The sequence below is a fragment of the Camelina sativa genome, chromosome 11, assembly GCF_000633955.1.
Source record: "Camelina sativa cultivar DH55 chromosome 11, Cs, whole genome shotgun sequence".
Lineage (NCBI taxonomy): Eukaryota > Viridiplantae > Streptophyta > Magnoliopsida > Brassicales > Brassicaceae > Camelina > Camelina sativa.
In genome coordinates, this window is record NC_025695.1 from 3,655,274 (window position 1) to 3,681,808 (window position 26,535).

General features: G+C 36.6%; 10 protein-coding genes across 12 annotated transcripts in view; 5 read left to right on the forward strand and 5 right to left on the reverse strand.

The window, feature by feature from the left end:
- Nucleotides 2,140-2,890, reverse strand: LOC104721441 (pathogenesis-related protein 1-like). Its single transcript, XM_010439424.2, has one exon. The coding sequence runs from the start codon at nt 2,836-2,838 to the stop codon at nt 2,347-2,349; it is 492 nt and encodes a 163-aa protein (XP_010437726.1). The 5' UTR covers nt 2,839-2,890; the 3' UTR covers nt 2,140-2,346.
- On the reverse strand, nt 4,861-5,582 carry LOC104721443 (pathogenesis-related protein 1-like). Its single transcript, XM_010439425.2, has one exon. The coding sequence runs from the start codon at nt 5,531-5,533 to the stop codon at nt 5,033-5,035; it is 501 nt and encodes a 166-aa protein (XP_010437727.1). The 5' UTR covers nt 5,534-5,582; the 3' UTR covers nt 4,861-5,032.
- On the forward strand, nt 7,544-10,748 carry LOC104721444 (DUF21 domain-containing protein At4g33700). 2 transcript variants are annotated; one of them, XM_010439426.2, is made up of 11 exons: nt 7,547-8,046; nt 8,619-8,695; nt 8,770-8,853; nt 8,963-9,076; nt 9,179-9,265; nt 9,352-9,491; nt 9,609-9,696; nt 9,804-9,877; nt 9,953-10,068; nt 10,150-10,421; nt 10,507-10,748. In XM_010439426.2, the coding sequence occupies exons 1-11, from the start codon at nt 7,869-7,871 to the stop codon at nt 10,549-10,551; spliced, it is 1,275 nt and encodes a 424-aa protein (XP_010437728.1). In that variant the 5' UTR covers nt 7,547-7,868; the 3' UTR covers nt 10,552-10,748. The 2 variants fall into 2 exon arrangements, 1 of the variants encoding a protein (XP_010437728.1); XR_002034284.1 differs by lacking the exon at nt 10,507-10,748 and having other exon boundaries at nt 7,544-8,046; nt 9,961-10,068; nt 10,150-10,383.
- Nucleotides 11,249-13,438, forward strand: LOC104721445 (peroxiredoxin-2A-like). Its single transcript, XM_010439427.2, has 3 exons — nt 11,249-11,486; nt 11,573-11,691; nt 11,838-13,438. The coding sequence occupies exons 1-3, from the start codon at nt 11,257-11,259 to the stop codon at nt 13,298-13,300; spliced, it is 1,812 nt and encodes a 603-aa protein (XP_010437729.1). The 5' UTR covers nt 11,249-11,256; the 3' UTR covers nt 13,301-13,438.
- LOC104721446 lies at nt 14,519-16,183 on the reverse strand. The gene is made up of 4 exons (XM_010439430.2): nt 16,053-16,183; nt 15,578-15,757; nt 15,069-15,378; nt 14,519-14,935 (listed from the first exon to the last, which is right to left on the reverse strand). The coding sequence occupies exons 2-4, from the start codon at nt 15,744-15,746 to the stop codon at nt 14,647-14,649; spliced, it is 768 nt and encodes a 255-aa protein (XP_010437732.1). The 5' UTR covers nt 15,747-15,757; nt 16,053-16,183; the 3' UTR covers nt 14,519-14,646.
- LOC104721447 (LL-diaminopimelate aminotransferase, chloroplastic-like) lies at nt 17,301-20,478 on the forward strand. Its single transcript, XM_010439431.2, has 10 exons — nt 17,301-17,490; nt 17,814-17,893; nt 18,005-18,072; nt 18,369-18,485; nt 18,738-18,800; nt 19,001-19,105; nt 19,191-19,241; nt 19,350-19,670; nt 19,749-19,955; nt 20,038-20,478. The coding sequence occupies exons 1-10, from the start codon at nt 17,408-17,410 to the stop codon at nt 20,329-20,331; spliced, it is 1,389 nt and encodes a 462-aa protein (XP_010437733.1). The 5' UTR covers nt 17,301-17,407; the 3' UTR covers nt 20,332-20,478.
- LOC104721448 (L-galactose dehydrogenase-like) lies at nt 20,600-22,571 on the forward strand. The gene is made up of 5 exons (XM_010439432.2): nt 20,600-20,848; nt 21,016-21,244; nt 21,315-21,614; nt 22,101-22,229; nt 22,328-22,571. The coding sequence occupies exons 1-5, from the start codon at nt 20,667-20,669 to the stop codon at nt 22,454-22,456; spliced, it is 969 nt and encodes a 322-aa protein (XP_010437734.1). The 5' UTR covers nt 20,600-20,666; the 3' UTR covers nt 22,457-22,571.
- LOC109127713 lies at nt 22,523-23,107 on the reverse strand. Its single transcript, XM_019233071.1, has one exon. The coding sequence runs from the start codon at nt 22,987-22,989 to the stop codon at nt 22,678-22,680; it is 312 nt and encodes a 103-aa protein (XP_019088616.1). The 5' UTR covers nt 22,990-23,107; the 3' UTR covers nt 22,523-22,677.
- LOC104721449 (cysteine-rich and transmembrane domain-containing protein A-like) lies at nt 23,658-24,570 on the forward strand. Its single transcript, XM_010439433.2, has 2 exons — nt 23,658-24,154; nt 24,389-24,570. The coding sequence occupies exons 1-2, from the start codon at nt 23,979-23,981 to the stop codon at nt 24,459-24,461; spliced, it is 249 nt and encodes an 82-aa protein (XP_010437735.1). The 5' UTR covers nt 23,658-23,978; the 3' UTR covers nt 24,462-24,570.
- LOC104721450 (dynamin-related protein 3A) overlaps nt 25,028-26,535 on the reverse strand; it is an 8,012-nt gene continuing 6,504 nt past the window's right edge. For both annotated transcript variants that reach the window (XM_010439435.2, XM_010439434.2), the window contains 4 exons: nt 26,098-26,244; nt 25,852-25,904; nt 25,670-25,769; nt 25,028-25,544 (listed from right to left, as the gene is read on the reverse strand). In XM_010439435.2, coding sequence (XP_010437737.1) covers nt 25,371-25,544; nt 25,670-25,769; nt 25,852-25,904; nt 26,098-26,244 — 474 coding nt within the window. In that variant the 3' untranslated portion in view covers nt 25,028-25,370. The remainder of the gene's footprint in view (nt 25,545-25,669; nt 25,770-25,851; nt 25,905-26,097; nt 26,245-26,535) is intronic.

The window sequence follows — 26,535 nt, forward strand, 5'->3', positions numbered from 1 at the left end:
GCAATCCAAAGAGGACAGCTGCCGGCCGGAGTCTCCCAACTCTGTACCGCTTCAAAACTCTTTTTCGGAGATGAAATCTGAAGACCCAAACTTTGTCAGATCTGGATTTCTGTATCACCAAGAGGAGATCTTAAACCAGGTTCCTTTGATGGAAGGAGTAGATCCACTAGGACCATCAAATGTGCTTTGCCTGGTGGAGTTGTCGACGGCGCATGACGGTTTCCTCATTTTGGTATCGAATTCCTGTACCGGAGAACTTAAGCTCCTAGGACTCCCTTAGGATGCATCAAGCCTCGCTTTAAACCCCCAATCACCTTCCCTCCCCTCAATGGAGATGCTTGAGCCCCTGAATCAGACATCCGCTCTACCCTGCCGCTGCGTGAACCCTCCGATGCCCCCGACCGTGAAACTAGGTTTTCTGCGGTTGGGCCCAATCTTCCTCGGCCTGTTAAGGTTTTTGAGCCCGTTACCAAAAGATGGCTTCCTTTGCTGTTATCCAGGTTTGAGCGGAATTTAAATCTTTTCCATTCTAGTCTTTATGTGTGTGGATTTATGGAACCATTTGTTCGAATACTGCATTTGGAAGATAAACCACATTGTTGCTAGTTTGGCTAAGGAATTGTATAAGAAACCTGCTTTTAGATCGACATATTGATTCTGCTCTTGAGGCTAGAAGCTTGAATGAACTCGGCATTATGATCCAGACCATATGGCGCTGTGATTACCGATGGTTCTTCAGGCCCCCTTATTCCTCACCCCGTATGCTTATCGAGACCTCTAAACTGCTTTGTATCAACTTGTTGAAGTGTCCTCCTAAAAACCTGAAGTTCAATGGCATTATGACCTCATCTCCATGGAGTGAGAGTTACCATTACAGCTATCAGCGTCTTACACCGAAGCATAACATCTTCAGAACCACCACCACCCGGGTTATAACCCACCGAATCTCTGCCAAGGCAATGCTGTTGTTTCTGTACCTCTCATCGGAGAGCTTGTTGGCCCTGATTCACCTCTCAACGTCACAAAGTCGTATGACCGTGATTACTTTGTCAGCTATCGGATTCTTCGATGTTAATCAGTCTTGCAACCTTGATCTCACATGTCTCAGCTTGTTTCTTAGCGACTGCCTCACAATTCTCTTGGATTATTGCTTGATGTTTTCTATCTTCTTGTTTATGACTTTGATGAAATCTATCTTTGTAACCGCCTTATCCTTTTGAACTCTGGAATTCCAATTCCGTTTCTTTGTACTGTTTCTATTTAAATGAATGGAAATCTGTGTTTGTCCAAAAAAAAAAAAGGGTGAAAAACAAGAACAGACAAAATATATTTTGCTAACAATGAATCTCTGTTTTCTCGGAGAAATTAAACGAATCGGCTTCGAGTTCAACCTTTTATTTGCGTGGATACGTGGAAAAACTCACGTATACGAATAACTGTTATCCGTAATCTTTCAATTAAAACATGCATAACTGATGTTCCTTAGTGGAGCATCATATATATATAGAGAGTGATCTGAAATCTGTTTTCCAATTTCCACACTTTCTTTTGTGTGTGCATGAGCATGTACATAATAAATATAAACATTCTTTGGTTAAGCTCTTTTGTAAATCCAAACTAATGCGAAAACCCACATTAGTTTAAAAAGATAAAAGAGGGATGTGTCTTTAATCATTGGAGCATAATAAAAATGTAAGGGGTTCGATTTTTTAATTAAATAACATATTAGTTGCTTTTCTGATCGTGTTTGTATTTTTATGTAGTACATCTAATATTAATTGAATTAGTGAGATTCTCAAAAATAGCAATAAAAAAGTTTCGTTTCCAAATTTAGCACAACATCTCTAAAATTCAAAAAGTAGCACTATATTATAAAATTAATTTTATAAAACTAAATCCTAAATTCAAAATACTAAACTCTATCACTCAAAATTATACTCTAAATGTGAAATTGAGAACCCAAACCTAAAAAAATAAAATTCTAAAAATTAATTTTAAATATTATAATGTGTTAAATAGTGCTATTTTTGGAAATTTATGGAATATGTGCTATAATTGTCTATAAAACTTATTTTAATGCTATTTTAGGTATTTCTCATTTAATTATGTGTGCGCGTATACATAGAAAAGGAGAGGAGATTTTCATTTAGCAAACAAAGCAAGTGCAAGCAGTAGCATTGCATTTTTTTATTCCACGTATATATATATAAGTATATGGTACAAAGAGGACCTGACCGGACAATTACCAACCTTTATTAGTTGCATGATAGATGATTGGTATAACTGAAGAATACAAACATACATGAAAGTATAACATAGATTCGTAAGCGCATTTGGAGTTTTATTTTAGTAAGGCCACTCGCCAACCCAGTTACCGGGAGGATCGTAGTTGCAAGTTATGAAGGTTTGACCATTCTTGCATCTCACTTTTGCACATCCCAACTTCTCCGTGTTTCTCCACACAACCTGAGTATAGTGGCCACACTGTTTGTCCCAAGCACATGTGTTGGAATCGTAATCGTAGTCAAATTGTTCATCCACCCACATGTCAACCGCTGCAACGCCTGTCATGTCACCGCTGCTCCAAGCGATGTTCTCTCCATAGGATCCGCTCGAGTGTTCCATGGCGCAGTCACCTTTACGCTGGTTCGCATAGTTACGGGCATAAGCAGCCACTTTCTCGTCCCATCTTAAGGGACCCACCCCAACCTCGGCTCGTGCTCGGTTGTGAGCTGCCAAAAAGTCTCGAGGACTGTCTTGGGCTTTTAGATGAACGATGAGAACAAGGAAAAAGGTTAGAGCCAAGAATATGTTTTGAGATGTGTTAAAGAGTTTCATCTTTTTCGTTTTAGACGTTTAGAGTTTATTAGTTTTTGTGGGTTTTACAAGTGAGGATTGAATACGTTATATAGTAGTTTTGTATCAAAGTACTTGTTGAACGTTTTATATTTTTAAAACAATCACTTGTAATTTTTTACAATGTTAGTTTATGTAAGACGAAAATTCGAAATGATTTACAGATTAATAATAGTTAGAAATGTATATATGCGTCTTCGGTCTAATATTATAGTAGGCCAATTGATTCTTTCGTAGCTACAGCCATAGTAATTGACGTGATTAGTGAAATTCTAATATGCGCGCGTGAGGCTTTGCATTCTCATATGGGTGGTTGAGTACCACTATTGGTTATGTATGATTAGTATAACATATACAGTACGTTGTATAGTTGTCGATTGAACTATATATATTGCCATGTTCGTGTTGGATTGGATCATCCATACATACATACAGTTATAAATTTGATATGTCCATTCTTGTGGAATGTGGATGGTAAATTTTTATGTTTAAGATGTTGGTGAGACGTAACGTTTTAACAGTGAAATAACTGACTATTTAGAAGATGTGGATATAAGGCGAGATTATTAAACAAGGAAGGACGATAAAAAAATTCGAGGATAAACGTAAAAACGATATCATAGTACTGTATGTTGATAATTCGGTTATTAATTAATACTAATACTTTAGAGATAAATATGAGAAAATTTTCCATAAAATGCATATATATATATATGTATATATATAGTTGTTGGAGTTTCACATCACTGACGTTTAATTTGTGCATGTCTTCCGACTTAGGATGGCTAAATAATCCAAATAATATGTAGCCATCACGATATTATCTAGTTTGTCACATGATGGTTATTCATTAACTCTTTTCTATTTGCAAGTATGGGCTATTTATTATCAACGATATGTACTAATTGATTTTATAATTTTAGTTAATTGGACGACTTAAAAGAGATCGATACTTAATAAGTATCATACATTTTTGAAAATTAATTGGTAAAGAGAGGATAATCTATCAAACTAATGTAAATTTTCTCCATTTATTATTGGCGTTGATGTTATAATTTCAAAACAGAAATGTTTTTTTTTTTAATATCAATTGAAAATGTGTAAATTAATGATCTATATATATATCTTAACTGATCATCTCCACAATGCTCCTTTACGTTGTTTCACATGACTATGCAGTCATTCTAGCTAAGCAAAAATAATGTAATTGTCGAATAAAAACAAAATAAAGCAGACGTGGACATGTTGTGTTACTTGTGTAGATTAGCCTAGACGAAAACTTCCAAATTTTCTAAAATGGTACTCCACAACCTCAAAAGAAGTAACTATCGTTTATTGGGTATCATCTGGAATAAAAGTCTCGAATTGATATGTTCAAAAATCTAAATTCTCTGGACTATAGCTTATCTTAATCCTCGTATTTTTCCACAACCAAATATCTTTGTTTTCTCGTTTAACCTTTGGTTATTATGATACAATTTGTGTTCCGATTGGTTCAAAATACCAATTTCTGTCAATTCAAACAGCACCTCCCAAAATTCCGAAATCAAATTTTTTTTTTTTGGGCAAACCAAAATCAATATCTAATGTCCTGTATCAACATGCAAAAAACATCTGGCAAATACATTCCAAATGTTTCTGAAATTTAGCCATCAAACAAGCCTTTTTAACATTTATAAGCACATACACGATTACAAGAAGACTAGGATTGAACCCTAAACATGATAAGGTGGCAAAACCAATTTATGATGGTCCCCAGTTGAAGAATTCAGTATGAGATCGATAACATTGTTTTTTTTTCCACTGCGGTTTCAACATCACTGTTGCCCACAATTGATGACTTAAATAGCAAAAAAATCACAACTATAACTTATAGTAATATACTATTAAATAAAATATGGTAGGATGGAAGCATTATTGTGTTAAGCTAGCCCGCTACCCCCATACAATACCAGGCAACTATCAAGAACTTACGTTGTGACGTCATTTAATTAGTTTAAGTCGTGATATTAAACACCAAAAAACGTATTATTCCGTCACAACATATTATACAAACCATAAACACACAAAGGAATCACCATATCATCCTATGATGATGATCATCATTTATTGAAATTACAGAAACACCACACGTCCGCTATGGACAAGTTACATTCGTCTGCATGCGCACGTTTACTTAGTAAGGCCTACGGCCCCTAATATTACCAGGAGGAGAATAGTTGCAAGTCACAAAGGTTCCACCATTGTCACACTTGACTTTGGCACACCCAACCCACGCCGAGTTTCTCCACACAACTTGAGTATAATGACCACATTGTTTTCCAGCACGACATCTGTTCGAATTGTAGAAGTAGTCAGACTTCTCCTTGACCCACAATCTCACTGCAGCAGCACCAGACATATCACCACTGCTCCATGCCAAGTTTTCACCGTAACGCCCGCCTGAGTTTGAGTGAACGAGACGACAGTCCCGCTTTCTTTGTTGGGCATAGTTCCAGGCGTATCTGGCCGCCCCCGCATGCCATCTTATATGAGGCACGTTAACGTCGTCGCGAGCATGGTTGTGTACATCGAGGTAGTCTTGTGGCCGGTCTTGGGCTTTCAGAGGAACCGCAAAAGCTAGGACAAGAGCTAACGCCACGAGTATTAGGACTTGAGAAGAGTTGAATATCTTCATTTAGTTTTCTTAGTTGTCTACGAGCTCTTTTACTTTGTGTTGTGTGTTATGGGTTAGACACGAGGATTTATATAGAGTTTACGTAGGAGTTATTTTGTGGACAATTTACCAACGAACGAATACACTTGTAGTAATTGTATTATTTAAAATCTCGGTAATACCAAGTCAATTAGGCGAAGAGGTCAAATTGTCCCTTTGTAAATAATATAAAAACAATGAATTGACTGAACAATTTTTTACAGTATTAAAACTGCAAGACAATTTCTTCAAATCTTTCCCATATACGTTTGTAGGCTTTTAGTTTATTATTATTAAGGAGAAACTTTGAAGAACAAAATAAAACAAATCGTTAGAATATATATACTTCCGTTCCGTGTTGTACATTTTATCCTCTAGCTAGATAGTTTAAATGTTTTATGCTAGTTAATTGCTATGACTTTTACTAGGTCAGGTGAATGCATGGCGACGATTAATCTTTTTTTTTTTTTCATAATCAACCATTTGCCATTGTTTAGATTGGTCAAATTAACGAATATCCATGAATAAGGTCGGATGTCGAGACTATAAACAAATCAAGCATATTTTGTTTTGTGTGTGTGTGTGGTGGTATCAACCAAGCATACATCTTCATTAGGGCAAGCAAAATATTCACTATATTCTCTCTTTGATTCATCGTGCGCTTCATTCCAACCCAAAAAAATCCAGATATTTGTAATTATATTATACCAAATACTAAAAAAGAAATACTTTATTAAAAAGGAAAATAAATCACATATACTAATTAAGTACTAACATAATAGTTATATCATCGTATATAGTATTAAAGAAGATGTGATTCATCGTACAATATATATATATTTTTTTTTTGCTAAGCGAATAAATATCATATAAATGAAAGAGTTAGGTATTACAAGTTACCTAAAGTTTAATTCCTTGGCAAAAAAAAAGAGAAAAACAAGGAAGAAAACAGAGATATGCATAGACTACTCTCAAAGAATCCAATGGATCATCAGATTCTGAAACTTTCTACGATGCCTCCTTGCATGAATAGAATTTAAAATTTTCCGGACTATGGATTTAAAGATCGAGTTGGGGGAGATATATGAAATCCGATCTTCTCCAGAATATAGATATGAATCCCTGATCTAGATCTAAGCATATTCATTTTCGATAACATATGTTTTTCTAGTTTTATTTGGTACTCTAGTTTATTTTAATATTACCAATCCTTTTAGCTAATGTTTTTGCGGATTTGGAACCATATGTAATATGTTAGATACATTACACAGATACTACGAATTATTGGATGAACTGGGCCTGATAAAATGGACATAAGATCGCTAAAAGAAATGCACGGCCACGACGCACGAGTGAAACAATTGAAAATGTATTATTGTATGGGAACTCGAGTATTGCTTTTGTCAAATAGTAAGATAGTAATAAAGAGTTTGCCGACCTAAAAAGTAGCTCATAATGAAAGCTTTCTCTTCGTCATAGGGTGGAAAAAGAAGTTTCTTGGTAGTATAAACTTTTTAGTAAATAATACTCCTTTATAAAAAAATTTCTAATTATAAATACTGTAAAAAGGAAACTACATCAGCCATTCATTCAAAAAGCAAAAAAAAAAAAAAAGGTAATTTCAGAACAAAAATAACAAATGTTTTTTTTGTTTTATTTAAATATATATATACAGTAGAAGCTTTACTACTACTACAAAACACATTCAGTTTGACGACGCACGCAAAAACAGAAAAAGTGTCGTGGGCGAAGATCCGTATCGGATCAAAAATCCTCCATTCCTCCTCTACGTAACGGGAAAAAAACCCAGCTAATTTGCTGCGTCACCATCACTAACAATAATAGTAATAAAAGAGACACAAATGTTACATTTACGTAAACACCCTTCCTCATCTAACATTACATTACACGGCTTTACACAGACGGGGCTAGTATTGTCATTAAACACGGCCTATATATCTCCAGTGGAATCTCCACCGCACGAGCTTCTTCTGCTCTTTTATTTATCGTCTCATCTCTCTCCATAATTGCTTTGATTTCTCTGCAAAAAAGTGTCTTTTTTTTTTTTTTTTCTTTCATCTGATATTTTTTTCCTGAGCTTCACTTTGATTAAAGTCTCTCTTTTTATTTTATTTTTGTGTGGTTACTAATTGAGTCGGAGACTGTTCTGTATTCTGTTTTCAAGAAACATTTGGAGAGATGTCAAGTCTGTGAGTGAGTTTAAGCTAAGGGGTTTAGTTTTAAAGTGTGTGTTTTTTTTTTTTCTGATTTCTTGAGTTTTTTTTGGGGGTTTATCTAGAAAAGAGTCGATTTTTTGATGGCGGTGGAGTATCAATGTTGCGACACAAACTTCTTTATACATATAGCAGTGATTGCGTTTCTTGTCTTGTTCGCTGGACTCATGTCTGGTTTAACATTGGGTCTTATGTCTATGAGTCTCGTTGATCTTGAAGTTCTCGCTAAATCCGGTACTCCCCAATATCGCCAATACGCTGGTAACAACACTTTCCCTCTTTTTGAGTTCCCTGATTCGATTTCACTCTCTTACAAAGTTTTGTTTTTTTTCACCTATTTTGCTTTGTAAAGTTTTGTTTTTTTCTATCACCAATTGCGATTATATTTTTGAATGGGTTTACACGTGTGTAGTTAGATGTTGCCGATGGTCTTTTTTGTTGTTGTTTGTGATGGTAATATTCGAATTTGGTTATTAGTTAGTTCATTCATTGGGCGTTTTGATTTACTTCCAAGTTCCAAACGTATCTGTTTATTTTTAGGTCGAGTTTGGTTTCTGTAATATTCAATTGCTGCGTGTGAATATAATATACTGGTGAAGATTTTGGTCTTATCCTAACTTTACTAATCAAGACTAGAATATACCCTTTTTATCACTTTTTTCCTACTCTAAGTCGAACCTCCAAATTTGATGAAGTAATAGCTGTTGTGTCATCGAAGATGATTCAGTTGTTGTTGTGAGCAGTATTCCAATGATTGCATTATCAATTTGGTCTACTTTTAGGCTCTGTCTCTCACTGTGTTAATAGATCAGAGTTGTTTTTGTTTGCTGCAGCAAAGATATTGCCAGTGGTAAAGAATCAGCATCTGTTGCTTGTCACTTTACTCATATGCAACGCAGCTGCTATGGAGGTAAATGATTCAACATTCTCATATACGTTTTTGAGGATGTTGTTTGATTGTTAGTAATGATTTAATCTTTTCAGACGCTTCCTATATTTCTTGATGGTCTTACGACGGCGTGGGGTGCCATTTTGATTTCAGTTACATTGATTCTTCTCTTTGGTGAGGTAAGATTACCTTTCCTGTAATAGTATTAAACAATAGGGACAAAAAGTTTTTCTGAGCGTTTTTTAATCACTTTTATGTATCTGATTGTTGGCTTTACTGCTACTGCAGATTATACCACAGTCAATCTGTTCACGTTATGGTTTGGCGATTGGTGCAACAGTGGCTCCGTTTGTCCGTGTTCTAGTCTTTATCTGCTTACCAGTTGCATGGCCAATTAGTAAGGTAAAAACACTTTACCAATCTCTGCAGGAGTCAATGCCCCAACCATCATGTTCTTTGTTATTAAAAGTGTTTTTTTTTTTCTTTTCCCTTTGAATAATCCAGCTGCTGGACTTTCTATTGGGCCATCGTCGTGCAGCACTTTTTCGAAGAGCTGAGCTGAAAACACTTGTGGATTTTCATGGAAATGAGGTATGCATTGATCCCATCTTCAAGATGAAAAGTTTCTGTATCCCATTCTATTTATGTCATGTTGTTTAGTATCTTGTTTCTTTCAGGCTGGAAAGGGTGGAGAGTTGACTCATGATGAAACGACAATCATTGCAGGAGCTCTTGAACTGTCTGAGAAAATGGTCAAGGATGCAATGACACCAATATCAGATATCTTTGTGATTGATATCAATGCCAAACTAGACAGGTTTTTGTGTTGTGATTCTTCTGAGAACTATCATATTAGAAGCACACTTGCCTAGAGTCTTTATTCTTCTTGTAGCTAAACCTTTTTATATTTTATTTCTTTGTTCCTTTGGTATAGAGATTTGATGAACTTGATTCTTGAGAAAGGGCATAGCAGAGTTCCAGTATACTATGAGCAACCAACTAACATCATCGGCCTTGTTCTGGTAACTTCCAGCCTCAAGCAGTAGTTCTCTCTAATGTCATTTCCACGTATAGTGTCCTCTGTAGTGTTCTGTTTCCAGTTCTAACCATTCATAACTATTATCTTCAGGTAAAGAATTTATTGACCATCAACCCAGATGAAGAAATACCTGTCAAGAATGTCACAATAAGAAGGATCCCAAGGTGAAATTTCCGATTCTAAGCAATTTAAAACCCACTTGAATGTGCTTCAAAAGCTGATTTCTTACTTTGTTTTAGAGTTCCAGAAATCTTGCCTCTATATGACATATTGAACGAGTTCCAGAAAGGACTCAGCCACATGGCTGTTGTTGTGAGACAGTGCGACAAAATCCACCCATTACCTTCTACAAATGGTAAAATGTTTCATTGATGGACAAAACATTGTCTTACTGAGTTTCAAGTTTTTTGAATATTTGCTTTGGTTTCTCTAATAGGGAGTGTTAAGGAAGTCCGAGTGGATTTGGATAGTGAGGGAACTCCTACTCCTCAGGAGAGAATGTTAAGGACAAAAAGATCGCTTCAGAAGTGGAAGAGCTTTCCTAATCGAGCAAGTTCGTTTAAAGGAGGGTCAAAGTCCAAGAAGTGGTCAAAAGACAATGATGCAGACATCTTGCAATTGAATGGCAATCCGCTGCCTAAACTTGCTGAGGAAGAAGAAGCTGTCGGAATCATTACAATGGAGGATGTCATTGAAGAACTTCTGCAGGTAAGGAATCTTATATTATATAAGTTAACTACCAAAAAAAAACTATTTTTCACTTGACTATTTATTGTTGGGCATGTGCTTGCAGGAAGAGATCTTTGACGAAACTGATCACCATTTTGAAGACTCCTGACAGACACACAGTGGATGACCACTGAACTGGTTATGAATGTCGATAACTTTGGTCTTTGTTTTCAACTTTCATACTTTGTCACTTGTCCGGCGAATGTTGTATCAGTGTAGGCATGAACAACATCTTTTTCTATGGTTTCAAATGTTTTTTATTTTTTTTATTATTTTTTATCATTAGTCTCTTAAGAGAGTTTACTCTCCTTGCTTCAACGGATCGTTACCAAATCCGAACCCTCTTAGGCTGCGCCAAAATCCGTAACGCTGGTTCTGCCAGAGACCAATGCTGAGCTGGTTGATCCTGTATAAAAAAACAAATAAAAATTGAAAACTAAATCGGGTAATTTTTAAAACAATCGATTTTTCTACGTTTTATGATTTTCTAAATATCGACATCTAAAATTTTTCAATAATAGTACAAATGTTTGTGCTTAATGATAAATTAATTAGTTGAACTATATAAAATTATTAAAACAAATAAACTAATTAATTTTAGAATAACTTTATTAATAGAATGTATTTTCAATATTATCGAAAGTTTCATTTACTAATTAATTTTAGAATAACTTTACAAAAATAATGAATAAAATTATTTTAGATTTTTTTTTTTTTTTTTTTTTAATAATTATGTTGATCTTTTTGTTTTTAAAATTTTATTTGCCTGTGCGGGAAACTGTCCTAGTAAAACCATAATTCAAGAAATCAATTAATGGATAAATTTTCTGGAGCCCTAGTTTCATTTTGTTCAAACTCGAAAACTCTTCAGCCGCAGAGATCTCTTCTCATGGCTCCAATCGGTGTGGGCGATGTTGTACCAGACGGAACTATCTCTTTCTACGATGAAAATGATCAGCTTCAGACAGTCTCCGTTCACTCTCTCGCCGCCGGTAAAAAAGTCATTCTCTACAATGTCCCTGGTGGTTTCACTCCCACATGCAGGTATAAAGTTTCAAAATTTTGCTGATTTTATCCTTCAAACTAGTTCTATAGATGTGGGTTTTGATTATAAGCTGATGAATCTGTAGATTTGATTTGGGAATTGTGTTTTCTTGTTGTGAGGCTAGCATGAAGCTTGAGCCTGGATTCATTGAGAAAACAGAGGAGCTTAAGTCAAGGGGTATTGATGAGATCATTTGCTTTAGTGGTGAGTTTGTATACTTCTGAAATATGAATCAAAATATTGAATTCGTAGAAGAATGCAGAGTGAAAAGTCTATACAATTGGTTTGGTTATCGTATTTTGGCTGAGTGTGCTTGATTTGAAATTTTTTTGGTAATTGGTTGGTTGCAGTGAATGGCCCATTTGTGATGAAGGCATGGGGAAAGACATACCCTGAGAACAAGCATGTGAAGTTTGTAAGTGACGGGTCAGGGGAATACACACACCACCTTTTGGGACTTGAGCTTGACCTCAAAGAGAAGGGTATTTCTGTTAGGTCAAGGAGATTCGCTCTGTTACTCGATAACCTCAAGGTGACTGTAGCCATTGTTGATTCTGGTCATGAAGGTCCCTTTTCTCAACTTGAATCAATTACGATGATGATGATGCCGTCGATGTCAAATCTTCCAAGGGATTTGGTAGAGGAGATTGTCTACAGGGTTCCTTGGAAATTTATGAGATCAGTGAGATTAACTTGCAAAAAGTGGAACGGTTTGTTCAAAAGCCGGAGCTTTATGGAGATGCGCATTGCCAAAGAAGAAGCAGCAGCAAAGGAATTAGGGGAGAATCGAATGATTGTGATATTGGAGTGCAATGTTCGTTTAATGGGCATTGCCGTGAACGACAATCTTCTATCCATAAAGTCTCGAGGTAAACTTACTTGCCTAGAGGATCCAGAACAAGTCAAGATATCTGAAGTATTTCATTGCGAGGGTTTATTGTTATGCATCTTGAAAGACGATGACACTAAGATTGTTGTTTGGAATCCGAGTTTGGGGCATACAAGGTGGATCCAAACCAGAAAATATAACAGCGCAAGTGCATGGAAAGGACGAGACTATTACAAGTATGCTCTCGGATACAAAAATAATAGCGAAAACAGATCTTGTCGTAGCTTCAAGATCTTGAGGTTTACAGATGATACAACAGTAATAGAGATAACAGATCGCAGACTTCTCCCCGTCAACCGTGCTTTACGGTTTGAAATCTACGATTTTGATTCTGATTCATGGATTACTCTTGATGTCTCTCCACACTGGCTTATAGGGTATGACCGTGGTGTCTCTCTCAAGGGAAACACTTACTGGAGTGTAGAACGAAAGGTAAGCCCACTCAATGATCATATAATCTGTTTTGATTTTACAAGAGAGAGATTTGGACCGCTTCTTCCTTTGCCGTTTAGAGCTTGGGGTGAACAGTTTGCATCACTATCTTGTGTTAGAGAAGAGAAGATCGCGGCTTTATTTCAGTCAAGCGAAACAGGTCAGCTTGAGGTATGGATTACGACTAAGATTGAGGCCAACAATGTGTCATGGATCAATTTCTTCTCAATTGATAGACAAGACTTTGAGCGGGGGCTTTCACATAAGAGTTTCTTCATTGACGAGGAGAAGAAAGTTGCTGTGGTTTTTAGTAAACAAGGAATTGAAAACACTGTTGAAGTCATTGGAGAGGTTGGATGCTTGAAGACATGGCGTCTCCGTCTTCCAGAACCCGGAGATAACAAGTGTTGGCCAGTTGTGTGCTCTTATGTTCCAAGTACAGTGCAAATCAAGCAACATAAAGGAGTCAAAAGGAAAGAACAAAGCGATTAGGAAAAGGCATCGATTTGAGCAAAACGTGTTGAGACAAGAGGAGGTGGAGAGAAACAGAGAGTTGATTGTCCTCAACTTGGGAAGTACCCTTATGAATTCAATCTGCTCGTCTTCCCATTGCGCAATACTAGCAACGTCCTGCATGTTTTCAAGCTGTGTTCATGACTATTAAAATGTTTTTATATGCTTTAAAACTCAGAACAACCAAAAAAAGAAGTACAAGAATTATTTTTTTAGACATGCCTCATAAGGACATCCTAATGTCCACCAAGGTGATTTCAATGCTACTCTAGCCGCATCTTTTGCTTCTGAATTCCTTCCTACCCTGCAAATAAGAATCCTAAAACATGTGGCTCTATATTTCTCTACGAAGATAATAAACAGATAAATTATATATGTATGTATTGCTTACGAACGTCTGCAGTATGTTTGCATAATATACAAAAGGTCGTCCAAATCCTGGAAAGAGGTCTTTCTTTGTGTAAAATTCTCCTGCAGTTACCAACTTACCATAGCCGAAACCTTGCAGGGACAAAAGAAGTCCTTTAAAAGTTTAACAAAAGGGTAATTCATCAATGGAGGATGTGATATTATATGCTATAAAAGATTCTTACATGATCTCCTTCATCGAAATGCGGTAATACCTTTTGTTCCAACAAATCTGGAAATAATCCAACCTATACAATACAAAATACAAAAATATTGTTTATTATTTGTGGTGTACATAACACATTTGATCTGTATATAAGTAATGGGTTTTTTTTAAAAGTCTTACCTTCTTCAAGACGTAGACATTGAGATTGTCAATTTCAGATTCACCAAAGATATTGCCAGTGGTAAAGAATCAGCATCTGTTGCTTGTCACTTTACTCATATGTAAATGTTTCAACATTCTCATATACGTTTTTGAGAATGTTGTTTGATTGCTAGTAGTGATTTAATCTTTTCAGACGCTTCCTATATTTCGTGATGGTCTTACGACGGCGTGGGTGCCATTTTGATTTCAGTTACATTGATTCTTCTCTTTGGTGAGGTAAGATTCTTCGACTTTCTATGGCTATTTTCTTCTTTAACGTGGGTGCCATTTTGATTTTAGAAAAATCCATTTCAATTTAGAAGTCGAAATGCTTACTTTTCCCCCCTCTATGGCTCAAGGATAGTTCAAGCACATAATTAGTTATCTTTGTTTCCAACTTTTAAACTTTGTCACTATCATAATAGGGCATGGATGTGAACTTTTATATGGTTTCAAGACGTAATAATCGGTAATACTAGAATTAATAAAAATATGATCATATTAGTAAATACAACATGCCGGTGTAAAGGTAAATACCGGAATAGAAGACTTAGTCGCTACCATATTTTCTCTTCTTCCTCTTCCTTTGCTTCTCCTTTGACTTGTGTTTCTTACTAAGTTTCTTTTTATGCTCCTTTCTTTTTCTGTGAGCACGTTCACGAACCTCCTCCTCGGAAGAAGAAGAAGAATCTGTCCGGCGTCTCAACAAAGGCGATCGCTCTGGCTGACGCCCTAGCTTCCGGTCTCCTGTATCAGAAGTTCTTGAGAATTCCGTCACAGGCAGACACGGGAATGTTTCATCCATCCTAGGACCAACAGAGCCTCTGCCACGCTTGACCCTATCATAGACAAGAATCACAAGTTTATATAAAAAAAAGCTGATTCCCAATTCGTTTGTATAATTATCGTAAAGGAAGATATCATGAGGAGGCAGCATCTACTATCAAGATTGAGTATAAAGAAAGGAAATACCTTGACTGGAGAAAAGTCTTAACGTCGACATCTCGTAAGCCTTGATAATCATCATCATCTTCCGATTGCCATCTTTTGTTTCTGTTCTGGCTTGATGAAGGTGATGATAAACGAGTAGTAACATTCTCATCAAGTGAAGTGCATCTCTTAACAAAACCTTTCCTCTTGCTGTGCTCACTTTGACCACTACTGCTCTCTTCTCTTGATTTACTGCTGCTCTCTTCTCTTGATTTACTTTTGAGCCTCTCATCACACTGTATCTCTTTACTCCGAAGACTCCACATCTCATTGGTTTCTAAAGCTTTGTTTGCTGCATGGCACAAAGAATAAACAAGATTAAATCATAATGCACAATTGGAATCTCAAAACAGACGTTTGAATATCAAAGTACAAAGTTAAAGATGCAGGTTAAAAACATCATAAGAAGATCAACCCCAACTAAAGATCTAAGCCTGAAAAACTAGATTTGATTCAGTAGAAGCGAGGTCTAGGGAATGAAAAGATGATACCTTGCTGAACACCAAGAACAGTAGCCGTGAGAAATCTAGAGTTAGGTCGATGCCTTACATTAGGCTTCTCAAGATATGCTCGGACTCCATCTTTCTCAGCTTTTCTCCTCAATTCTGCTGCTTCTCTTAAAAGAACCGAAGCTATTCGATTCTCAGTTTCCAGATCCATCTAGTTCCACGCTAAACCAAAACAAAATCAAAAAAGTATAGACCTTTAAAAAAATCTCCAAATCAAAATCAATATAGGCACAAATCAAAGATGGAACCGATATAACTTGATCAAATTATCATAATTCCACAGCTAAAACAATATATTCAAGAATCATAAAGCTATCATTGCCTCCCAAACTTAGAACTTCCACGAAAGCTATGTTCTTTCGACTCATGAATCAAATCGAAATAGGTTGCACTACAAAAGGATTTATGAAGAACCCAATTGCTCGAGAGAATTTTGATCGAAGAGGAGATTATTTACCAAGAAATCGAATTTACTCAGATATCAAATCGCTTCACGGAATCGTGCAATATCTCGGCGTTTACCAGCAGGCGCAGAGAGCGCAAAGTCGTCGTCGTTCGTCCGAGCCAGAGAGAGCAAAAAATTAAAATAAATAAAAATTGGACCGAATCTTGAATAATTACATAGTAAATCGAACCGGAAATAACCGGGTTAATTTTATCGGACCAAACCGATAAAATGTGCAAATTAGCAAAGTATGAGGCGGAAAAAAAAACTAGATTTAGACTGACGACGGTGTTTTTGTAATTTCGGCTTATTGCGCACCATATATCCAAATTTATGAAAAACAAGCGACTCATTATGAAACAACTCACCCATTATTTTAGTAGGAAAGGGTTTACGAGGCAACGTCCACCTGTAATCGTTGTCTTTAAACGTGGACCCACAACTCTAACAATGAAGGAACCGACAATCATGGAAGATTGAAGACCGATAACATCATCGAATGACCAAATCTGCAATCTTTTTTGGTCCAATGACCACAAGCACCAACCTAGCAAATTCTAGGATTTTTTTTTTTTTTTTTTTGTCACAATTTCTTCTAGGATTTTGGAAGTTTTTTTTTTTTTTTCTTAGAAGAACCAAGTTGACATTATTTCCAACTTGGGGATCAAAGATAAAAATTTAGTATTTAGTCATCTAAATTGTGTTTGAGGGGAAATGAAAGAGTTAATTTAGTACAAAGTCATTCATTTATTTTAAGATCAAAGCGCAATAGGTATAATATCATTATATTTGATGGTCTATATATCTTTATGAACTTTGTAGTTATAGCATTTACTACATAATTATCTTTGGTATCTTGTATTTGTTTTTTTCCAGAGAAAAATTATATATTATATAACGATTTGAATGAAAAAGGAATAACGAACGCTATTTTCTAATCTTATATTTTTTACAATGGCATGTATCAATGACATGAACATGTAATTTTTTACATTTTTATACATATTTTCTAGTTTCATATTTATACTTCTCAAATAATATAATAAAATATAAATCTAAAAAATGTATAAATCATCTAAAAAGAACTGAAGAGTAATTAATTTATTAGCTTCCCAATCGGAGGCAGAAAAAAATAAAAAATAAAAAAAAACAAATAAAAATTGAAAGGAGTCCCCAATAATATAGTAAACCGAACCGGAAATAACTCGGTTAATTTCCTCTGGGACCAAACCGAAGAAGAACCCTAGTTTTTATCTCTCCAGTCTCCAGTCTCACTCACTCTAAAACCCCAAACAAAAACACGTTTGTTGACTCAATTTGCTGCAATTGGTGTCTGTGGAATCATCATTGTTGGAAGCGGGAAAAAAATGTCGACGACCCATCAATTAGTTTCTTCGATGATCTCTTCTTCCTCATCCACTTTCTTAGCTCCTTCAAATTTTAATCTCAGGTGCGTGTCCGTTTTTTTTTTTCCTTTACTCTCTCTTTACATCTAGGGGGGGATTGAAGACAAGTTTTTAGAAACTTATTGTAGTTTCCTCTCCTGCCGTATGATTGCTTATCTCTTTTATATGAATTCTTGTCCTTTGATTTTACTTAATTGAAATTGTGCTAAAGTGGCTTTTATTTATTTATTAAGCCATTGTTGGATGCTGTTGTTTGGACAGAAGACAGTGCATTTGCTTGTGATGACACACTATGATCATTGATTTTGTGTCTTTATCTATCTTTGATGGTTTGGTTTATGTTTTGTGATCTTTCTTTTGCTTTCAGAACTCGCAATGCTTACTACTTACCCATGGCTAAACGGGTCAATGCTTGCAAATGCGTTGCAACCCCGCAAGAGAAGATAGGTAACTCTTAGTGTTACTACACTTTCAAAACATAACTCCATGTTGTTTTTTGCTGTAATGATTAAGAGTCTTTTTTAGCTGTTTACATGTTTTTGTTTTTTCTTAATGTAGAATATAAGACGAACGTGTCACGGAATTCAAACATGTCCAAACTTCAAGCTGGATACTTATTCCCGGAGGTTTGTTACCTGTTACTGTCTTGCTACTACTATATAAGCTTTGTAATATCTACTATTGGATAAGTTCTAAAGGAGTGGCCTTTATTCAATTATAACTTTTTAATCCATCAAACGTAATCATTGCTCCCCCTTTTAACAGAGAAATTTGTCGGTACAAAGTTTAGCATTTTTTGAAAGCTTGCAGTGATCTGATATATGAATAAGACATACCCATTGGTTTCCTGTGTAGTAGTAAGTTTAAATTATCCTTCATTGAATATGATGCTCCTCTCTTTGTTTTTGGAAAATGCAATCAGATTGCAAGGAGAAGGTCTGCACACTTGCTGAAATATCCAGATGCACAAATTATTAGTCTTGGAATAGGCGACACAACCGAGCCAATTCCAGAAGTGATCACTTCTGCAATAGCAAAGGTACCTCCATATCTTTACATATTTTTAAACTGATTTTACTGTACTCCTAGTATGCATTATGGTTCATTTTGACCAAATAATACATTTTCATCATTTTCTGTTTTGGCATATCTTGATTAAACAAATAGAACTTTTCTACGATCCGGCGATTAAAAACTTTGAAAGAAATTGTTCTGGTAGCATAGTTTTTAAAATATTATAGTATTCAACCATGTAATTTCTAGAGAATAATTATGTTTTTTCCTCTGGCAGAAAGCTCATGAGTTGTCCACAATAGAGGGATACAGTGGTTATGGTGCTGAACAAGGTGCAAAGGTCAGTGTCATCCTTGTTGTTGGTTCAATATTCTATGCTTTTGCACGTCATGTTAATTTTTGTTTTTGATAGTTTTGAACTGCTGCTGAATACAAGAGATGGATTCAAACCTGTTTCATGTCTTAAAAAATCTTATAGCTTCATTTGTTAAGCTTTTATGATTTATCTAAACTAAACCTTGCTTTCACACATTTGAACAGCCACTTAGAGCTGCTATTGCAAAATCATTCTACAGCGGGCTTGGCATAGGGGATGATGACATTTTCGTTTCTGATGGAGCTAAATGTGATATCTCACGTCTCCAGGTTTGTTTTATCCCTGACTATTCTTCTTTAATTGATACAAGATTAGGAAAGCTGAGCAGTTGTTTCGTGATTCCACTTCTTGCAGGTTATGTTTGGTTCCAAAGCTACAGTTGCTGTTCAGGATCCTTCTTATCCGGTAATTGGGCAAATATAAAACGAAATTGCAGTTGCAGTCTTGTCTAATTTTACTTCATATTAACTTTTTTTTAACCACGGTTTATCGTTTTTCTCTGGGGCAATACAGGCTTACGTTGACTCCAGTGTTATTATGGGTCAGACCGGACAATTTAACACCGATGTGCAAAAGTATGGAAACATTGAGTACATGAGATGCACTCCAGAGAATGGCTTCTTTCCCGACCTATCTACTGTTGGCAGGACGGATATAATTTTCTTCTGTTCCCCAAATAACCCTACGGGCGCTGCTGCCACGAGAGAGCAACTAAAGCAGTTAGTTGAATTTGCAAAGAAGAACGGATCCATAATAGTGTATGATTCCGCATATGCAATGTACATGTCTGATGATAACCCACGCTCCATTTTCGAAATCCCTGGAGCAGAGGAGGTAACAGAGTGATTGATTATAACATTGAAAGGTTCATTTTTTTTCAACAACTTTCATCATGCGGACAACCGCTTACAGGTTGCTATGGAGACAGCTTCGTTCAGTAAATATGCGGGTTTCACTGGAGTGCGACTTGGTTGGACCGTCATCCCAAAGCAGCTACTCTATTCAGACGGCTTCCCTGTTGCAAAGGACTTCAATAGAATTGTCTGCACTTGCTTCAATGGTGCCTCTAATCTCTCTCAAGCTGGTGCTCTTGCTTGCCTTTCCCCAGAAGGACTTGAGGTTAGCTTATTAGCTAAAGAGTTATCTCGAAACTTAAACCAGTTCCCACGAGTTCATTTTTTTGTTTTATAAACCATTGCAGGCAATGCACAAGGTGATTGGATTCTATAAAGAAAACACAAACATAATCATCGACACATTCACGTCTCTCGGGTACGATGTATATGGAGGAAAGAATGCGCCTTACGTTTGGGTTCACTTCCCGAAACAAAGCTCATGGGATGTGTTTGCTGAGATTCTGGAGAAGACTCATGTGGTTACAACACCAGGAAGTGGGTTTGGACCAGGTGGTGAAGGGTTTGTTCGAGTTAGTGCCTTTGGTCACAGAGAGAACATCTTAGAGGCATGTCGCAGATTCAAGCAGCTTTATAAATGAAAAAAGCCTTGTAATCATAATCATCATCATCATCACTCTCTCTTTAATGACTTGATTTGAGTTCAAATAATGTCGTCTCTATTGTTTCCTTGGAACTGTAGCAAACTAATAAACCAATGTTTGTTTTAATCAAGTATTTTCGATTAAGGTAAAAAAGTGCAAATTAGTGAAGTATTGGGGCGGAATAAAATATCTAGATTTGGAATCAGAAGGGTGTTTTTGTAATTTAGGCTTGTTAAGCACCATGTGTGAAAATATCCGAAAGACGAGTGTCGTCGTCTTCTCTCATCACCGAAAGAGAGAATCAGCTTTTGTTTGATCCTTTCAATTCAACAATGGCGATTCCTCAGACGAAAATGGAGCTTCGGCCTTTGGGAAACACAGGGCTTAAGGTTAGCGCCGTTGGTTTTGGCGCCTCTCCGCTCGGTAGTGTATTCGGTCCAGTCGCTGAAGATGATGCCGTCGCCACCGTGCGGGAGGCTTTCCGACTCGGCATCAACTTCTTCGACACCTCACCGTAATCACTTCTCTCCTTAATCTATGCTGGAGATTATCTCTTGACATTTTCAAACTAATTGCTGATTCTGTGAGAATTAGAAATTTAGAAACTGTTTAGTGTTTAGGGGAATCTTCAACTGAGCGAGACTCTAATGATATGTAGTTTGCTTGTTTGTTTGTGTGAAGGTATTATGGAGCAACACTTTCTGAGAAAATGCTTGGTAAGGCCCTGAAGGCTCTACAAGTCCCTAGAAGTGACTATATTGTGGCGACAAAGTGTGGAAGATATGAAGAAGGTTTTGATTTCAGTGCTGAGAGAGTAAGAAAGAGCATCGACGAGAGCTTGGAGAGGCTTCAGCTTGATTATGTTGACATACTTCATTGCCATGACATTGAGTTCGGGTCTCTTGATCAGGTTTTTACCTCTTTCTTTCTTGGTTTATTCACTTTTTGTTACTAATAATTGTTCCTTTCGTTTCTGGCAGATTGTGAGTGAAACAATTCCTGCTCTTCAGAAACTGAAACAGGAGGGGAAGACCAGGTTCATTGGTATCACTGGTCTTCCATTAGATATTTTCACTTATGTTCTTGATCGAGTGCCTCCAGGGACCGTCGATGTGATATTATCATACTGTCATTACGGCGTTAATGATTCAGCGTTGTTGGATTTGCTACCTTACCTGAAGAGCAAAGGTGTGGGTGTGATAAGTGCTTCTCCATTGGCAATGGGTCTTCTTACAGAACAAGGTCCTCCTGAATGGCACCCTGCTTCCCCTGAGCTCAAGGTTTGGCATTTACAAAAGGATGTGATTGTTTTTTATAACCCTCGTACTGGAACATACAGTATAATATGCTATTGTTAGGACACATTCGCAGCATAAACATGTTATCTTTGATAGGCTTAAATGTTATACTTTGAGTCTGACTGTTTCTCTGTTTCTTAACTTGGACTACAACTACATTGGGATGATTAGAGAGAGTTCAGAGATTGCCTAATGGCCTGTTAGCTTAACTAACTGGCATTAACATATTAGCTGGTCTTTGATGAAAGTTTAAGTAAAGGATTATAAGCAGACTGGTATGTGGTTGATTTGAGGTCTTGGGAGAGTAGGGGATGCTTTTGAGTTAGTCCCTAGGTTTTGGGATTGTTCGTTGTTGGAAGTTTTACTTTGGTTCAGTGAGAAATACAGGATGACCCTGATTGTTTTCTTAACAAATTGTTCTCACATACGAAATTCTTAACCCGTTGCTGTTTTTATTGTCTTGTGTAGTCTGCATGCAAAGCCGCAGTTGGTCACTGCAAATCAAAGGGTAAGAAGATCACAAAGTTAGCTCTGCAATACAGTTTAGCAAACAAGGAGATTTCATCCGTGTTGGTTGGGATGAGCTCTGTCTCACAGGTATCCAAGTCTCAGGGTTTCCCTCTCAAGTCCCAAATTTACCGTATCTATCTGGAAACTGGGGTTAAATATGAAACTTGTGATGTTATCTGAATCAGGTAGAAGAAAATGTTGCAGCAGTTACAGAGCTTGAAGGTCTGGGGATTGATAAAGAAACTCTGTCTGAGGTTGAAGCTATTCTCGAGCCTGTAAAGAATCTGACATGGCCAAGTGGAATCCCTCAGTAACTAAAACATCATTATCTCATTGTGTTTTACAGTGTAAGTTCGGTTTGATATGATCAATAAAGTATCTTGGCAAACAAAATTAATCAGAACATCTTTGATGGAGTTCATTGTTATATAGATTACAAACACAGGGTGAGATTATGGAAGAAATTATAATATGCTTATTTACAAACACATAAGAAGAAAACTACGGAAAACATGCATATAACGGAAAATCTCGATCACAGGCAACTAAGTTCAATAGCTTCTTGGAACCTCTTGTCATACGTCGCGGGATTGCCGAATAGCCAAAGACTAAACTTCGAGCGACCAGAACTTCCCGATGAGTTTATGGCCGGAAGAAGACATTTAACAATCTGCGGCGATGATGGTTCCCCTTGCTGCTGCGGAGTATTGTTTCTTGTTAGCTGCTGAATTAGAGGATAGGGGAGCATGAACATCGCAGCTGATGATGCCATTGATAGATGTAAATCTGTGTTAAACTCGGAGAAAAAACAGAAGAGGTTTTGAGTGAAAATTGGAGGAGATTGCATTAGATGTGTGTATTAATAATATGAGTGGGAGAGGATAAAGAATGAAAGGGAGTAGGTGTGCGTGCGTGTTTGTTTCTTTGGGACCAAGGAAGGTTGAAACCGAAGTTTCGGTCGTTTACTATATCCAAAATAAAGCCAATCATTTCGTGACACGTTGGTAAAATTGCTAACTTGCACCGAAACCATAGCTAGCTAACTTGTTCCGATGCTATCATATTGATAAAGAATGTGTGACGACAATATCGTGTACGTCGACTACGACTAGTGGCATGGCTTGGGACTTAATACAAAACTATAAATCAATTTGACTTTAGAAACTGATCCGAAAACTAAAATTTGGTAGAATTGATAAAATTTCGTGATAAAAAATAACTGAATGTTTTTTCGTAACAATCGTCATCAACTAAACTTTTGCATGCCAAAACGGTGAGTCATCAAATAATATTAACACCTTTGTTATATATAACTCACCGGTTATAATTAGGGTTTAACCGATGATGGTACAGTAAGATGAAAAAAAAAGAACAAATATTCCAACGATGCTTTGGAAAAGAAAAAGAGAAGAGAAACCATGTGTGAACGTGTATTTTGAGGAATCTTGCTGAATGTAAAAACTTTGGAAAGAAGAGAAGAATAATAAGTTAATAAGAAACTCTAAAAGACCAAAAAAAGCAACCACTTTGCTTCGATCACCACCGATGCTTCCTCTCTTCTCTCGAATCTTCCACTAAAGTAGAGATTCCTACACACACTTTTGACAATTCCACCGTGTTTTCACTTCTGTTAAATGTACTTTTCGAGATGTATTCTCCACAAATTCTTCTTACCCAAAACATACGTTGCTTTTATAATAATTTATATCTTCAAGCCTGTGTGAGTGTTCTTTGTTTGGCGAATATAAATACACGTTCTCTAATTACTACTGCTTCCATATTATTTTACAAGTTTTTGCTACTAATTTAGATATTACTTAGTTTTGTGGCCGAAATATGAGCGATCCAAAGTATGCATATCCTTACCCGGCACCGGGAAATTATCCCCAAGGTCCACCGCCGCAGTATTATCCGCAAGGTCCACCTCCGCCGGTGGGAGTACCACCGCAGTATTATCCTCCACCACCACCACCTCCGCCACCAAAGCGGAAACCTGGTTTTCTTGAAGGACTGTAAGTGCTCTGTTTATTACGTACGTTTCTATAATTAAATTTTGCAAAGTTAAGGAGTTGACTGATTGCTTTTTGGCTAGCTTTGTCGACAAAAGAAGTAGATCATGTGTGTTTACGAATGACAAAAGAAGTAGAATCAGATAAATTCGAACTTGTTAAGATCTTTTGGAATTCACGAATGAATTACAATGTTTGTTGGTAGTAATTAATGTGTGTGTTTCTCGGTTTTTGCAGATTAGCGGCTCTGTGTTGTTGCTGCTTGGTGGATGAATGTTGCTGTGACCCGACCATTATATGTATTGATTAAGTATTAAGAAATCATAATCGCTCACTCTATGTCTCTGTTAATTCATTATGGTTGTTATATGGGATTTATTATTTAATAATCGTTGCAATTTCATGTGACTACTTACTTACTTTCTAGTCTCTTATATATCACAAATTTGTTAGACAGAAAAAAATATATATCACAAATTACTGCAGCTCATGAATAAACTAGTAAAATCAGATCATTTATTCTGATTTCTGATTTGTTTATAGACAGAGAAAATGAAAATGTGTTTTGTGGGCAATCTTGAAATTTCAACTTAGAGTTACGTTGAAGCGTATTCGATACGTGGCAGCAGGTGGGTGGGGACTCACGTGTCCACTTATGAACTTAAGAGTAAGCAAATCGTCTTTTTACTCTCTTTAGTCAGTGCAGTGGGACAAGACAGCAGATCCCATTTTTTGTCCGAATCTTTTTTACAGAACGGCGGAACTAAGCGAATATCAAAACTTCTTCTAGAAGTGGGTTCTAATAAGTAAAATGTTCCAAATCTCTCGTTGCGCAAAAAGTAAAGAGTCTACAATTTATTAAGGTCGTCATGTTGATGTGGAACTTTGATGTCCAAAAAAATAAGAAAAAAGGTCATGTGGACCGATCATGTAATACAACTTATTAAGTTAAAGCCATCCCAAGAAATCGGAGTGAAAGAGTTTGCTTCCCGTTATTGTTTGCAGGGAGCATTTGAAACAAATAGTAAAACTATATATCACCTTCACTCCCTCTTATCAGTCAAACCAATGCAGGTTCCAAAAACCCACACTGTCCCAGTATTTCCTATATAGATTCTTCATTTAACCAACACATAAATTTAAAACCAAAACCTGAGAGAACCATTAAATGAATGAAATGCGTTATCACAGTCTAGAGATTTTTGATATTTGGATCATGTTAGAATCCGTATCCATTTTGGTGTTGATCACCTGCTCTTCTTGATCTTCTTGTTGTACTGGGAGATGCTGAGTGTGAACTGCTTGTGGAATACTTTGAAGATGTCAGCAACTCCTGATGTTTTGACATCCCCGCTGACACTGAATCTGCTTCCAGAGGCAACTCATCTAGTGTCTGTTTAACCCACAAAAAAAATATATGGTGGTTACATGAATATGATTTTAGTAACAGCTTTGCTATCTGAATCTCATCTATGACACTTGAATGTACAGAATTAGTTTTTGGCTGGAGAAACATACCCTGTAAGCTTGCTGAAGAACGTGGAGAGTCTCCTGCGTGCGTTTCCGTTTACCTGCTATCTCTTCTGGCTCTTGCAACATTTCTTCAAACAAGTTCTCCCTGCACCAGATGACACAACTAGTCAGTTCTAAGAGACTAATACAAACACATATGTGAGAAATAAAAAAAACAAATGCATCACCTGTAAAGCTTCTTGATGAAGACGTTATGCAGCTCACGTTTTGTGTGGTTTACCTGAAGCATTATAAAGAAATAGTATTAGCATCTTCGGTGTTCGGTTACTTTAAAGATAGCAACAAGGTTATGTAGCACAAGATGGACTAACTGCTTATCATTGTAACTCTTTCAAAGAGAGAAGTTCAAAAAGAAATCAAATATCAAGGTGTTGATATATTGTAAGAAACTTGGAAACGATGAGGGTACTTGCCAGGAAATGCATGATTGCTTTTGGTACCGAGTCCTCAATATTCTTCCTTACAATGTCATAATATGATTTTAGCAACAGCTTTGTTATCTGAATCTCAACTGCTTCCTGTTCTGAATGGGTTTCCGAAGGCCTCAAGACAGCTGGGGGCTTCAGAAAAGCAAAGCAAACAGTATGAGTCAAACAGTTAAGCACATATTGACAATATGAATCATCTAAGACAGCACAGGAGACACACCTCTTTTAGATAGATCATCGACAAGTTATGAGACATATCCTCAACAGTTTCACTGAATTGTTTGTTTAATAAGTTATCTTTAGTTACTGCTCGAGTATCACCCCCTCGGAAAATTGAAGGGATACCCCACCTTGTATCACTCGCATTTGCTATCATATATCAATAAAACCAAAATTAAAATCTACCCAAAAATATAAGGTATT

What these genes read in the sequence shown, in the direction of transcription:
- LOC104721449 (XM_010439433.2), top strand. Translation starts at nt 23,979, where the DNA reads ATGAGCGATCCAAAGTATGCATATCCTTACCCGGCACCGGGAAATTAT. An exon ending in CCTGGTTTTCTTGAAGGACT is followed by an intron (nt 24,155 to 24,388) that starts GTAAGTGCTCTG and finishes CGGTTTTTGCAG; the next exon opens with ATTAGCGGCTCTGTGTTGTT.
- LOC109127713 (XM_019233071.1), bottom strand. Translation starts at nt 22,989, where the DNA reads ATGCAATCTCCTCCAATTTTCACTCAAAACCTCTTCTGTTTTTTCTCC.
- LOC104721446 (XM_010439430.2), bottom strand. Translation starts at nt 15,746, where the DNA reads ATGGATCTGGAAACTGAGAATCGAATAGCTTCGGTTCTTTTAAGAGAA. An exon ending in TGTTCTTGGTGTTCAGCAAG is followed by an intron (nt 15,379 to 15,577) that starts GTATCATCTTTT and finishes TGTGCCATGCAG; the next exon opens with CAAACAAAGCTTTAGAAACC. An exon ending in AAGACTTTTCTCCAGTCAAG is followed by an intron (nt 14,936 to 15,068) that starts GTATTTCCTTTC and finishes TGTCTATGATAG; the next exon opens with GGTCAAGCGTGGCAGAGGCT.
- LOC104721443 (XM_010439425.2), bottom strand. Translation starts at nt 5,533, where the DNA reads ATGAAGATATTCAACTCTTCTCAAGTCCTAATACTCGTGGCGTTAGCT.
- LOC104721445 (XM_010439427.2), top strand. Translation starts at nt 11,257, where the DNA reads ATGGATAAATTTTCTGGAGCCCTAGTTTCATTTTGTTCAAACTCGAAA. An exon ending in GGTTTCACTCCCACATGCAG is followed by an intron (nt 11,487 to 11,572) that starts GTATAAAGTTTC and finishes ATGAATCTGTAG; the next exon opens with ATTTGATTTGGGAATTGTGT. An exon ending in TGAGATCATTTGCTTTAGTG is followed by an intron (nt 11,692 to 11,837) that starts GTGAGTTTGTAT and finishes GGTTGGTTGCAG; the next exon opens with TGAATGGCCCATTTGTGATG.
- LOC104721441 (XM_010439424.2), bottom strand. Translation starts at nt 2,838, where the DNA reads ATGAAACTCTTTAACACATCTCAAAACATATTCTTGGCTCTAACCTTT.
- LOC104721447 (XM_010439431.2), top strand. Translation starts at nt 17,408, where the DNA reads ATGTCGACGACCCATCAATTAGTTTCTTCGATGATCTCTTCTTCCTCA. An exon ending in GTGCTGAACAAGGTGCAAAG is followed by an intron (nt 18,801 to 19,000) that starts GTCAGTGTCATC and finishes ACATTTGAACAG; the next exon opens with CCACTTAGAGCTGCTATTGC. An exon ending in GTGATATCTCACGTCTCCAG is followed by an intron (nt 19,106 to 19,190) that starts GTTTGTTTTATC and finishes CACTTCTTGCAG; the next exon opens with GTTATGTTTGGTTCCAAAGC.
- LOC104721448 (XM_010439432.2), top strand. Translation starts at nt 20,667, where the DNA reads ATGGCGATTCCTCAGACGAAAATGGAGCTTCGGCCTTTGGGAAACACA. An exon ending in AACTTCTTCGACACCTCACC is followed by an intron (nt 20,849 to 21,015) that starts GTAATCACTTCT and finishes GTTTGTGTGAAG; the next exon opens with GTATTATGGAGCAACACTTT. An exon ending in CTGCTTCCCCTGAGCTCAAG is followed by an intron (nt 21,615 to 22,100) that starts GTTTGGCATTTA and finishes TGTCTTGTGTAG; the next exon opens with TCTGCATGCAAAGCCGCAGT.
- LOC104721444 (XM_010439426.2), top strand. Translation starts at nt 7,869, where the DNA reads ATGGCGGTGGAGTATCAATGTTGCGACACAAACTTCTTTATACATATA. An exon ending in TGATTCTTCTCTTTGGTGAG is followed by an intron (nt 8,854 to 8,962) that starts GTAAGATTACCT and finishes CTGCTACTGCAG; the next exon opens with ATTATACCACAGTCAATCTG. An exon ending in TGGATTTTCATGGAAATGAG is followed by an intron (nt 9,266 to 9,351) that starts GTATGCATTGAT and finishes TGTTTCTTTCAG; the next exon opens with GCTGGAAAGGGTGGAGAGTT.